Genomic DNA, 13,190 nt, shown 5'->3' with positions numbered 1-13,190 from the left:
ACTTATCATTAATATGAAATGATACATGTGGTGCATTTTGTGATTCTCTAGTGCTGTGATAGCGAACTTATGGCACTTGTGCCAGAGATGGCACACAGAGCCCTCTCTGTGGGCACGCATGTGGGCACCAGCTGCTCTTCATGGGCACTGGAGCACCGAAAAACGCCAAAAATGCCCCCAAAGCAGGCTGTTTTGGGGGCTGTTTTCAGGCCATTTTTAAGGCTGAAAAATGACCCTAAAGGTGGCCTGAAAATGGGCCAAAAAACACCCCAAAAATGCACACCAGCCAGCTGGTCTTCAAGTTTCCAGTGCTCCCACATGTACATATGCACATGCATTCCGGTTTCGGCACTCAGTGCCAAAAAGGTTCGCCATCACTACTCTAGTGTACGCTTTTGTGAATTTACTAAAACACTTTGATTAAAACATAGTCATGCATGCACAATGATTATGCAGAAGTCAATATTGATGTGGTTGTCTGATGATTAGTAAGGCATGTGGAACATTGTGACCTGGAATGTAAGAGAAAAAATAAATCATCAGGGAGGTGAATGGAAGAAAGGCAATTTATTTGTGTTGTGGGGGATGGGAAGTAAATAAAAAATCTGAATGAAGGAGCATCTAATTTTGTTGAATAAAATTGATGAATTTCCTAATGGAAGTGGTAGTGCAGATTTAATTATGAATAAAAGGCTAAAATGTACATCAAAATGATATATTGGTGTAGTATAAATTATTATTATTGATATTGGTAAACATTAAAGTAGGAAGTTACATCCCCGTTACATCCCAATTACAACAATAAAAATGCAAACTAAATGCAAACTAAAATAAAAGAATCAAAAGAAAAAATAGAAGGCACAATGAAGAAATAAGGTATATTATATAGTATATATATATATAGTATATAAGGAAAAAAATTAAGAATATAATAAAGAAGAAGAAAATAAATATATGAAGAAATGACTTCTGTCTCCATCTCAGTATAAACAATTTTAGTAACTTACCATCTTCTCTTAAAATACAACAAATTATTTTCCCATATCCCACCTCTTATCTATAAACTAATTTATAAAGCCTGGTCATTTCAATCCTGATTTAAGGATACAAAATCCAACTGGGCAGGTTTACATGTTGGACCTATGTCTCCATGCTTGGAGCTGTATATATTTAATAGCTCTGTGAAAGGGGACCATCCCTTTTAGACGGCCCGAAGAAGATCCATAGTTGATTACTGGATGTTAATAAAAGTCCATTAGGAGATAAACAATGTATCTATTTTAAACTTCATCAAATAACTCAACTGTTGTATTTCTTCTTTTCTAGCCATCTTGATATTTAATCTGTATAAATAATGTCATATAACTTTATTTCAATTTTTGTCCCATCTCACAAAAAGCAATACAGAGCTTTCCCAGAGATTCCACAATCCCAAAATGGATGGGGAAGAGATTCAGGGTAGCCACACCCTAGAATCACTCAAGATATATCTAGTAGGTTAGAAATTATAGCTTTAGTTTGGCAAGATTCTGTCCAAATGAATAATTGCACTTGATTGGACTTGTGTTGTCTCTAGGATTGAGCCTTACAAGAATTAAAGCAAATAGATATTGGACTAACAAAGTTTTTTTAAAAAAATAAAGACATACATTCTGTGAGAACATTGAAAAATGTAATGGCTTTGCATTGTGGTCAACAGCATTGTGGAAAATGTAGTTAACAGAGATTATATATATGTTGAAAAAAATAGGGAAAATAGATGAATTTGTGTTTTATGGTAGAATGTTTAATAGGGGTGGATAGAAGAGTGCAGAAAAATAATTTTAAGAGAAAGAGAATGAGTTCTATGTAGTCCATTGTAAGTATGAATATCCAAAAAATCGTGAAAATGGCTCTGACATAAGAGTGCTTCTGCACTTTGCTAGTTGGAAATGAGTAGTGGATTCAGTGTGTTAAAAGAAATTGATAGACATTGGTCATGAACTTTATGAGTCAATGTTCTTTCTGATTTTTCTTTGGTTGGTTTCAGAGGCTCCATTTCAGCCATTTGTTTATAGTTTTTTTCTAAGTTGTAAATGAACAACAGCTGTTTGTAATTTCTTTTGATATAATCCATGACTGAATGTACAGTTTGCTGCTAAATTACTTAAGCAAAAAATCTTAATTATCTGCAGAATAATTTACTTCTATTGACAATTCTCTCAGTAGTCCCTTTGATTTATTATAATAAATATGGCAATACCATAACATCTTTGATCTAGTTATGCTAAATTTTAGGTTTTGTTTGATGTACAGTATGTACTTTCATGCAACCTGAATAATATTTTCTCTCTTTATTTCAGCAATAAGGAAGATCAGCAAAAATCTATTTTTATCAAGTCAGAACAAGGTGGCTTTAAATTGGATGAAAATGTGCAGTTTCATCTCTATATTAGTACCTCCCCTTGTGGTGATGCTCGGATTTTTTCACCACATGAAGCTGCCCAAGAAGGTATAAACAGTAGAGATTATTTTGATAAAGTGAAAGAGAGTTCTTCTAGTATCTAAAATCAAAATCAACTAAGTCCCGTCATATAAAACAGAACAGTACAAAAAGCCTGCACCACTTTTGGCCCTTCATACAAAAATATGTTTCTGAATTAATCTATGACTTCATTGTAATTATTCAACACCCATGCCAAATACACAACAATTTACTTCTGTGTAGAATTTATTTATTTTATTTATTTAATTGTAAATAACTGCATGGAACAATTGTAAAGAATAGTAATAATGTGCAATCCATTCATTCCTACAACAGCATATTTATTGTGGCTTTAATTCTGTATGTAAATTGCATTAGAATATGTAAGTTATAGGTAATTTGAAAAAATCCTAAAGTTTCTTGAATGCATGAAATGCCACGGTAAAAATGAAGACTAGATAATATTATCAATTCTGTGTATGTAAAACATTGTGTAAAATTATTATTGCACAAGAAAACTTTTGTAATTGCACTATATTTTGTGTTGTTTTTCTGTTCTGTAACTTCCCTGGCTGAAATAAGAAATAAAAATAATGCTTAATATTATTGGTCTAGTGCTTAAGGTACCAGGCTAGAAACTGGGAGACTGTGAGTTCTAGTCCCCCTCTGGCATGAAAACCCACTGAGTGAACTTGGGCTAGTCACTCTCTCTCAGATCACCTCGCCTCACAGGATGGTTGTTTGGGAAAAGTATCAAGTATGCTTGCCACCTTGAGTTGTTTATAAAAATATGAAAGGTGCCATATAAATAAAATAAGTAATAAGCTCAAAATCCAGCCTGAAGATAGCGAGTGAGACCTATATATATATATCTGTGTGTGTGTGTGTGTGTGTGTGTGTATGTATGTATGTGTGTTAGTTATAGGTGTATTAAAATTAATATTTATATTTTATGCTTTGTTTTGTAACTATGGTGGCTTGCATGATTCAGATCAAGGAGACAGACACCCAAACCGGAAAGCAAGAGGTCAGCTACGGACAAAAATTGAATCTGGGGAAGGAACGATCCCTGTCCGTTCTACAACTACAATCCAGACATGGGATGGTGTTCTTCAGGGAGAGAGGTTACTTACTATGTCTTGCAGTGATAAGATAGCTAGGTAAGCTACCTTTTTACAATGAGATATTTCAATTTGGGGTGGACAGCATTTTGTGGTTCAGGGACATAGGAGCGACAATATCAGTTTTCAACCCTATTTCATTTTGAGAGAATTTTGAAAGTAACATTGGTATTTTAAGTCTCCTGGAGGAATACTATTATACTTTTACTTGTTACTATACTTCCTTTTTAAAAAGCAAAATGATACCACAGATTTTTTGTGGTTGTCAGTAATTGCATACAGCCTTATCCAGCCCTTCTGCAGCTCATGGGTACACAATGCATGACTTGGGTCATGACCCCCTCACCTCACAAGAATTGGCATCTTTTGAACATTTTTAGATACCGATGGAGTCCTCTCTTACTTATCTATCTAAAAGAGCTTAAGGCAGCTGATATTATACTGTCTCTTTCAATCTCTGACAAATTCATTCTGTTGGTTCTCATAAATTATAGCTGGTCTGGGATAGCTTATATTAACTTTTCAGAGAAAAATATAGGACAACATTGACAAAAGGAGATGTAGTATATACCCGTGATGGCGAACCTATGGCACACATGCCACCGGTGGCACATAGAGCCATCTCTGAGGGCACACAAGCAGTTGCCCTAGGTCTGATTTTTGGCCTTTGAAGGGCCTCCGGAGGGCCGGGGGAGGCCATTTTTGTCCTCCCCAGGTTTCAGGAGGGCAGGGGGGTCATGCACGCATGCACGGCCGGATTGAATTATGGGTGTGGGCACGCATGTTTTCGGCACCCGAACCAAAAACTGGTATATACCAGTGGTGAGTTGCAGAGCCTGCCCAGAGCACCGGGTAGGTACCATTCCAGTACAGTGCTACGGAGGGCCCACCCTCTTGCCCAAGCTCCTTACCTGTCCTTTAAACACTTTGGTGCTTCTGCGCATGCACACGGCGCATAAAGCGCTTGCATGACGCTCCACCGAGCAGCTGGAGCATCGCAGAGGTGTCGCTGGAATACATGCACGTGTGTGTGCGTGCACTGCATGCATTCATGTAGAGGACGCCGGGCTGGTTGCAACGGGATCCAGAACCCACCACTGATACTTTCCTGTCTGTTGAGGGCTTTAAGTTGGAAATATCACTTACTTCCAGAAGAAGAATGTTTATTTACTCATGCATTTCTTTTATCAAATATTATTCCTTATAAATCAATTGATATATGATATTCAGTCAGATTATATGTTTGTAAAATGATATTTAATGACTGCAATATTTTTCAAAGATACTTGATTTAAAAATAATGATTTGAAGTGTATTTTAACACAAAATATCTAATTATACTTCAGTCTTATTAAATTGGAAATTCTAAAATGAGACTTTCATGCAAAGCATGAGTTTCACAAAATTATAGCCTTACTTTTTTGAACCTTCTTTAAACTTAAACAAGTCAATCAGAATTGTATCACAAGACATATGAAAGAAAAATGTTAAAAGCATATGCTACTCAAAATGTATAAAAATCAATTCTGCATTTCCCAACTTGAGTATACTACTCAGAATATTTCAATTGCTTTTAATTTTATTTGGCTAATATGATTAAATCTGGAGTCCTTTCAAGTTTTACATAGCTACTGTATTAGCATTGTTGAGTGCTGACATGATAAAAGATAATATTATTTGTTTCCCTTTAGGTGGAATGTACTTGGTATTCAAGGAGCTTTACTTAGCCTCTTTGTAGAGCCAATATACCTCTCAAGCATTATCTTGGGAAGTTTGTATCATGGAGATCATTTGTCCAGAGCAGCATACCAGCGGATAGCAGAGATAGAAGATCTACCATCTCTCTACCTACTTAACAGACCATTACTCAGTGGTAAGCATGAAATGAAAGAAAAATTGAATCTCTCCTAATGCTGTCAGCTTTTTCAAAATATTGCAACTAACACAAAAACTTTAATAAATGGTAAATCTATGTCAAGAGCTTGGAATCAACTAGACTGTTGCTATTGATTATGGTTTAGTACAAAACTAGGGATAAACATGGTGGAATTGATGGGCATGAGGAAGCTTCCTATTATTTTTGCACATGACTACAAACATTGATGCCTTATTAAAGGAATGTTGCTCCTAGTTTTAATTAATTTAGTAACTGAGCACAGAGTCACACATTGTGAATAATTTCATGGTTTTTTTAAGATTAACTGAAGAACATAGTGCAAAGTGAGCAAAAAGACTGCTAGGGGCTGATTTTTGTTAAAGAAGAAAAATAAAATGTTGATATTTTAATACCAGGAGACCTAAGAAGCCTATTTAAGTATTCTAGTAGTGGTATTTACACAAGCTGTATAAGCGGCTGTATTATATAAAAAAGCTTTCTCCAAAGAACCATGAAATTACACATTTTTTTTAAAAAAAATCCTTTTTATTAGTTTACAATATAAATTACAAAAATACAAAAGCAAATAATAGAAAAAATATGGGAGGGAAAAGGGAAGAGAAAAGAGTAGAAAAGAAGGGAAAAAGATAGTAACATCAAATTCAACTTTTTATTTTTACAAAGCAGTATAAACTAGCCATTTCTATAACAACCAATCTATCTAATCGGTAAAACCCAAAATCAAAATTTCATTTTTTTCCAACTCAAACACAAAGTCCAGAAACGGTTTCCAAAAAGAAACAAAAGTACTTGCGTTTTTCTTTTCTTTTATCAAAGCAGTCAATTTAGCCATCTCTTCTAATTCCACCAGCTTTTGCAACCATTTATCCATTGTGGGGATTGAAGTGCCCTTCCATTTTTATGCATAAAGTAAACTTACTGCCATGAACATATATAAGATCCAAGTTCAAAAAGAAATTTCCAAGTCTTTTTCCATTAAACCCAAAAGAAAACGTTCCAGTTTTATCTTTATATTCACTTTGAGAATATTCTGTATTAGAATATGAATCCTACTCTAATATTTCTTTTCTTTATCACAGGTCCACCATAAATTATAGAAAGTCCATTCTTTAAATTTGCATTTCCAACATTCATTTGAAATACCTTTATACATTCTCGTTAACTTATCTGGCTTTTGCAAAGTGGTGTTTAATTGATATGAAACCCCCTCCCCCCATAAAAGAGAATTAAGGGGCAGATTTATATCCATTTTTTCTAGCATTAAGCTTTACTGAATCAAATAAATATAAATCTAATTATTATCATTTAAGAAAATATTTTGTGGATTGATTAGGAATATATAAATAAAAGATGATTACATGCTGGAGATTGTAATTGTAATATGTTAGCACCAGGGAAAAGAAATATTTATTGCAGTAAATATAGTTAACCTATTCTGGAAAGTGATCGTGTACTTTTTTTCTCCTTATATGTATACCAAATTTTTCACACTATAAGACACTCCGGAACATAAGATGCACCTAGCTTTCTGGGAGGGGAAAAAAATCTGCCTCTGCCTCTCAGCAATTTGCCTCCTGCAAATAGCCTGATCAGCTTCAGCACAGCCTGATTTAGCATGAGCAGCTAATTGACGGTTGGATCGGCCTCCTGGAACACCGCCAGTCAGCTGTTCCAGGCTGCGGAGATCGCTGTTGCTGCCATTCAGCGACAATAGGTGGTGGCAGCAGCAATCCCTGCTTCCTGGAATGGGCCGAAAACAGAACTCACTGAGGCTGAAAATGGGGCATGCTGAGGCAGCAATAGGTGGCAATGGCGATGGGCAGCAATAGCAATGATGGCGGCTGCCATCTGCGCAGCCTGAAACAGCTGATCAGTGGTATTCTAGGAGGCTGATCCAACCACCAATCAGCTGTTCGTGCTAAATTAGGCTTTGCTGAAGCTGACCAGGCTGTTTGCTGTTTGCTGCAAGGAGGCAAATTGCTGGGAGGGAGAGGCAAAAAGGTGGGGGCTAGCAGGTGGGTGGGGCTTTGGCAACATTCACTTTATAAGATGCACAGAAATTTCTACCCACTTTTTGGGGGGGAGTGCGTCTTATAGACCGAAAAATACAGTAAACTGAAAGCATAGTTAATAGAAGAGCAACAAATCAGCTTTTGTGCCCACGTGTGTGATCTTACATGCTAGTTTTTATTAAGTATTGGAAATGATTTCACCTTTAAAAGAGATCTACAATCTATTTGGTATTACCCTAATTTTTTCTACCAGGTACTAATATTTTTATTTGGTTATTTCAGGTATTAGCAATGCTGAAGCCCGTCAGCCAGGAAAAGCACCTAATTTCAGTGTGAACTGGACAGTTGGGGATGCTGGGCTGGAAGTTATTAATGCTACAACAGGCAAGGATGAGCTTGGTCGTGCATCCCGTCTTTGTAAGCATGCACTATATACTCGCTGGATGCGTGTTTATACAAAGGTAGGTTTCTAAAATAGACAGTCCAGTGTTACTTTATGGCTATTGGACTTACTTTCTGATTTTATCTCTGAGGCTGAATGTTTTCAAGGTATGAACTCTGATGAACATTAAATTTGAATTTATAGTTGCTGCTGCTCCAAGAACAACCTGGGATATAGAACTGAGACACATTGGTTTCTTTGATAGGGAATTACTTGTTATTCAGATATTGCTGAACTAAACTTCCAGAAGCCCCAACCAGACTCAACAATTATAAGAAAAGTAAGAAATTTTCATGTGACAACATGTGCAGAGCCACAATTTTCCTATCCATGGTGTAATTTCCTTTTCTTATCACCTATTTATCTCATAGAATAGGATAGGAAAAGCTTTGCTTATAGCTGCCATGTTAAGAATTTGGCTTAAATGATCTAGGAAAAAGTCTACATCAAAACTCCTCAAACTCTTTATGAAGTTTGAATTTGTTCATCGGCTCCTAAATACGTATTTATTATATGAAAATAATTTCATAAATACTACTTTAACAAATAGTGCACCAATACTAATAGTACTACTAATAATAACAACATTGACTCCTTGGTTAGTCCTGTGGATCCTTGGCAGTTGATACTGACCACTGGGGAATTCTAATCTTCACATATTCATTTCTAATAAGTATAGAAATTTTCCTCCCCCTCCCATTAGCAAAATGTAATAATATTTACAAAAATTACTAACAAAAGAAAACATTTGGCGCATGGCTTCTGAAATTGTTTCCAACCTCTTTACCAGCACTGACTATTATCCTTTGTAACAAATGTATGTGTGTTGGGTCTATATGGGTGTTTCTGTTCTTCCATTGTGGTTTTCCCCGCTGTTCATGTTTATGTACAGGGCAGACTATGTATCGCCCCTCTGGGTCATGTAGGAGGCAGGAGAGCTTAGAATGAACAGCCGGTAACATTTTGAACAGCCACCTCTCTCATAAGGTTGAATTGGGATAATTTTTTCTGGAATGTTTTACTTCACATCCCCTGGCCAGATTTAACTCGCTTTTGAGCTCAGGATTTTTACTTGCCAGCCTCTTCCCCAAATTAAATTATATTTTCATTATTTGGAAAGTTATCGTAACTAAAGGACAAGAGCCTTTGACATAACTTCTTTCCATTATTCTATTGAATTGAGAAAAATAAAAAGACAAGAATAAATAGCAGAGAAAACTTATTTAAAACAAAGAAGGTGACTACTGCAAAGTATTATGAGCACTTAACATGTCTATTTAAAGAAACCTAATTTTAAAAATCCATAAAAATATCTTGGGAGAAAAAAGTTTTTTATCTCCGTTATACTGATTTACCTACATCAAAAGCATCTGTCTCTGCATGGCTGGGCATGGCTGTAGCCCCGTGGGCCCTTTAGGAAAAGATTGGGCTGCGAGATGAAGTGCACCTCCCTTAACCAGTTTTCATCCTGCTGAGTGTAATTCAAATAACCTTTGGGGGATTGCTCTGCTTTCAACAGCTCTCACTAAAGGGAAATGAACCATGAAACAGAAATGAATAATTGATTGGAAAAGGATGGGATTGTTTTAAGTCCAAATGGTTTTTCTGTTAGTAAGATTCTGGGTTAACTTTTGAACCCTTGCTATTTATTTGTGGGTTTGAAAGCATTGCAATTTAATATTGGAATTACAAAATAGGAGGAAGGACATAGTGTATTTGGTGTCAATTTAGAGATTGATTCTAATGGAAAGTTTTATAATAAAAAAAACAAATCAGTTCGTTGGATTTCAATTTACAAGAATTTAGAGCAATCAAGACGGTGCTTTTAATTAACATCTCTTTTTCTCTCTCTCTCTCTTTGATTTATCCAGCTTCCTGCCAATCTTCATTCAAAAGTCAATAAGCCAAATATATATCATGAAACAAAACAGGTAGCTGTGGAATATCAAACTGCCAAAGAGTGTTTGTTTAAAGCATTTCTGAAGGCTGGCCTTGGGGCCTGGGTGGAGAAGCCTATAGAGCAAGATCAGTTTTCCCTGGCTGTCTGAATTATGGTTTGCACTTCATGGGACTCCGATGAAAGGTCCAGTTTCTGTATCAACATTTCATCCGTTCATCTATAACAGCAGCTTTTTAACTTTTGTGATTTGGGGAACTAACTTGTGATTAATTCGTTTTGGTTTTGTTGAGTTAATTCAAACTAAAGAAAAAACTGATGATATAGTAACTAGTTAGAACCAAAACAAAATTATTTGATTACAATCTCAAGACTATCTTCGCAGGAAAAAAAATCTTGGTGCAATTTTTTCAATCATTCATCCACACTTTTTAACAATTATTTTAATGAATTGCTGTCAGATGCATGTATAATGCACATGGGATAGGATTTTTACATGCCATTCAAGTATGTACTTTAACTTTGTGTTCTATTTTCAGAGCCTTAGAAAAAAGAAAAATTATGCACTTTTAGAGTTTTATTTTTAAATTGATTAATATCATACCAATGATAGAAATTACAAAACTGGACTGGTGTTTAGACAGTTTTTCCTGCTTCTGTCCCCACCCTTAAAACACAGCTGCTGAAAATCTTTGTCTTTGCTGTGTGTATGTGATAGTTTTTAACATGCTACTTTCTATTCCATTTTAAAATACTTGTCTTCAATTAGCATTTATATGCATTGTGACATTATTGGTTTTTACCATTGTAAACTGGAAACTATTTGTAAACTAATAGAGTATAGACTTCAGCTTAGATGTAGGTGGTTCTTTGTTTCACAGGAACCTTCTAAATTACCACAGTAACATTATCAATGTGGTGACCATTTCAGAACACTCTTTCCTTTGTGAGAAACTTGCCGATTTGCCAAAAACCTACTGCACATGTGCACCACAACAGTTAAATGAGTGAAAGGTTATTCTAAGTTAAATTATATGTTCTTTAAAGATTTAACTTATTTTCAGCCAAACTGTATATAACTATGAGGTTATGCTGCCTGTGACTGTAAACATGTGGATATAAAACTACCTATCCAGATTATTCTGCAATGTAGTTTTGTTTGATCTAGTATAATAGGAATAAATGTTGAGCACCTATTTATTTATGAAGTACCCAATCCATAAGCATGTTTGTATGTGTCTGGATCTCTGAAAGACAGCAATATTTGCAGAGGGAACTAGTACTTGTGCTGAGCATAGGTCTTCAGACTCCCTAGAGCAGGGGTGTCAAACTCACATTGTCATGGCGTCATCACGTGACGTATCGAAACTTTTTTCCTCTTTGCTGAACTGGGTATGGGCACGGCCAGTGCATGAGGCATCGGCCCGCGGGCTGGGAGTTTGACAGCCCTATCCTAGAGGATCCTCTGCTTAATAATCATGGTCAGTGTCCTGCACCAACTATTAGCTGCAAAGGCTTACCCTGAAATACAGTGTGTATATGTCCTCGTGTTGAGCTAACTAATCCATCAAGCCATCTCTTCTACCCAGTTTCAGTGTTTCACAAAGCATTTATTCTGTTTATTGATTGATACCTCACCTCTAGCTTTATCTCAATTAGAGAAAGTAGTTATAAACATGAAATTGTGCTAGGGTTTTATTTCAGTAATAAAAAAGCGAAAGAGCTAAAACAAAATTAATAACAACAAAATAAAAATTAGTTTGGTCTTTTCAATTCACATTCTGGCAAAGTATGCCATGTAGGTTTTACACTGTTAATTTTGACTGTTCTTCAGTTTGAAAATAACATGTTTTGCGAAATAAATGCTAGGAATTTCAGGTGATACTCATATTGAAGATTTCAGGTCAGCTATAGGTATTTTTCAATGTCCGGGTAAAGAGATGTAGTAGATAGAAATAATAGCTAGCATCTGCATCTCATTTCTATGTGGAGCCTGGATAGAACTATCTACAGTATATTGTATTGTGTTGATAGATACAAACACCCATGGAAGGATATATGCATGTCCATGAAAGCCTTATTCAGTATTTAATAGATACGCCCCTTGTCTTTCTCAAGACAAAGGCCATCTCTATTCTGGTATAGAACTGTGGACAAGGAAATCACAGAATGAGATCTGAACTCTGTGGAAATTTGGGCAGGCATGGGAAAGGATTCTAGACTACGGTCATCTCTTCCTCTCATGAGTATATCCACTCTTCCTCCTCTAACAGTCATCTATGTAACATATCTGTATGTGCTCCTTTGGTCTTTGGTCATTCCTAACAAATTTCACTGGGTCCACCCAGTCATGAGCTCCTTATCCAGGCTCCTGTGTCTTCCTCAAGCAAACTAATAGCAAATGAATGGTTGGTGGGCTGCACTAGCAATTAATGATGCAATTTATGGCTGTTGCAAGAAGTCTGCAGACAACACTGATCACTGGTGAAACAACAGAGAGGCCTCTCCATTGATACTGTAAAAACATCAAGCAGAGTGGGGAACCATGTGGCATCTCCATCAGCAGCCAAGTGAATTGCTCCAGAAGCCATTTGCTGCAGAGAACCACATGAAGCTTCATGGCTAAGATGAGCTGTCAAAATCCATCATGTCTTATCAAGGAGAAAAAACAAATGCAGGTATTTTGCACAGATGACCTAACTCTAACCTTAAGAAACCATACTTTATGCAGGTGCAAAGTCCACCTCTCATTTAAGTGTATGCATAAAGTAACCAGACATGGCAAAAAATAAATATGCAAAAACTTTCTGCAACTATTAAAATCTGATCTCTAATTATTAGTTGCAGATATTGAAAAACTGCAGGTAACAAGAACTGCCTTTTTTTAAAGGAAAAATTATTCACTTAAAAAAACCAATAGTAATAAATATCTGTGTTGATAGGGCCCTACAAAATGTAGTCTGCAAGAGAAAATTATTTATGTAACACATTTAAATGGCAATGACAGAATTGTAACTTGAATTAAATAGGCAATAGCTACATTTATCTACTGAAAAGTTCATCACATAAATATTCACGCTACAATATACATTATTGATAATCAAAGCCAAATTATGAACAATTGGAAAGTAAACTAGATGATAGATAGGATTGTCAACTTTGTCAAAATAACACATTTTGCTATCTGAGCCAGATCTGAAAACATGCCTGAGGCTTTCTGCCTCATGGTTGGTGCCCAGAGGGTCTGGCTGATGACAGAGATTTGATCAACCTGCATTTTGAGACCAACCGAGCATAGCATCAGTTGTGTTACTTTAATCTTTTGAAAAAACTAACAAGGGAAAGGTTTTCTTTTGA

At 35.9% G+C, this 13,190-nt stretch overlaps 1 protein-coding gene across 3 annotated transcripts in view; it reads left to right on the top strand.

Moving 5' to 3' along the window:
- The window catches only part of ADARB1 (adenosine deaminase RNA specific B1), a 66,017-nt gene extending 53,081 nt beyond the window's left edge, over window positions 1–12,936 (top strand). For all 3 annotated transcript variants that reach the window (XM_032213106.1, XM_032213104.1, XM_032213107.1), the window contains 5 exons: window positions 2,343–2,491; window positions 3,456–3,624; window positions 5,277–5,458; window positions 7,777–7,955; window positions 9,808–12,936. In XM_032213106.1, the coding sequence (XP_032068997.1) occupies window positions 2,343–2,491; window positions 3,456–3,624; window positions 5,277–5,458; window positions 7,777–7,955; window positions 9,808–9,984 (856 nt within the window). In that variant the 3' untranslated portion in view covers window positions 9,985–12,936. The remainder of the gene's footprint in view (window positions 1–2,342; window positions 2,492–3,455; window positions 3,625–5,276; window positions 5,459–7,776; window positions 7,956–9,807) is intronic.
- Window positions 12,937–13,190: the final 254 nt, after the last annotated feature.

The sequence above is a fragment of the Thamnophis elegans genome, chromosome 3 (assembly GCF_009769535.1).
Source record: "Thamnophis elegans isolate rThaEle1 chromosome 3, rThaEle1.pri, whole genome shotgun sequence".
Taxonomy (NCBI): Eukaryota; Metazoa; Chordata; class Lepidosauria; order Squamata; family Colubridae; genus Thamnophis; species Thamnophis elegans.
Note: the sequence above shows the minus strand (reverse complement) of the source record. Positions and strands in the feature narration are given on the sequence as shown.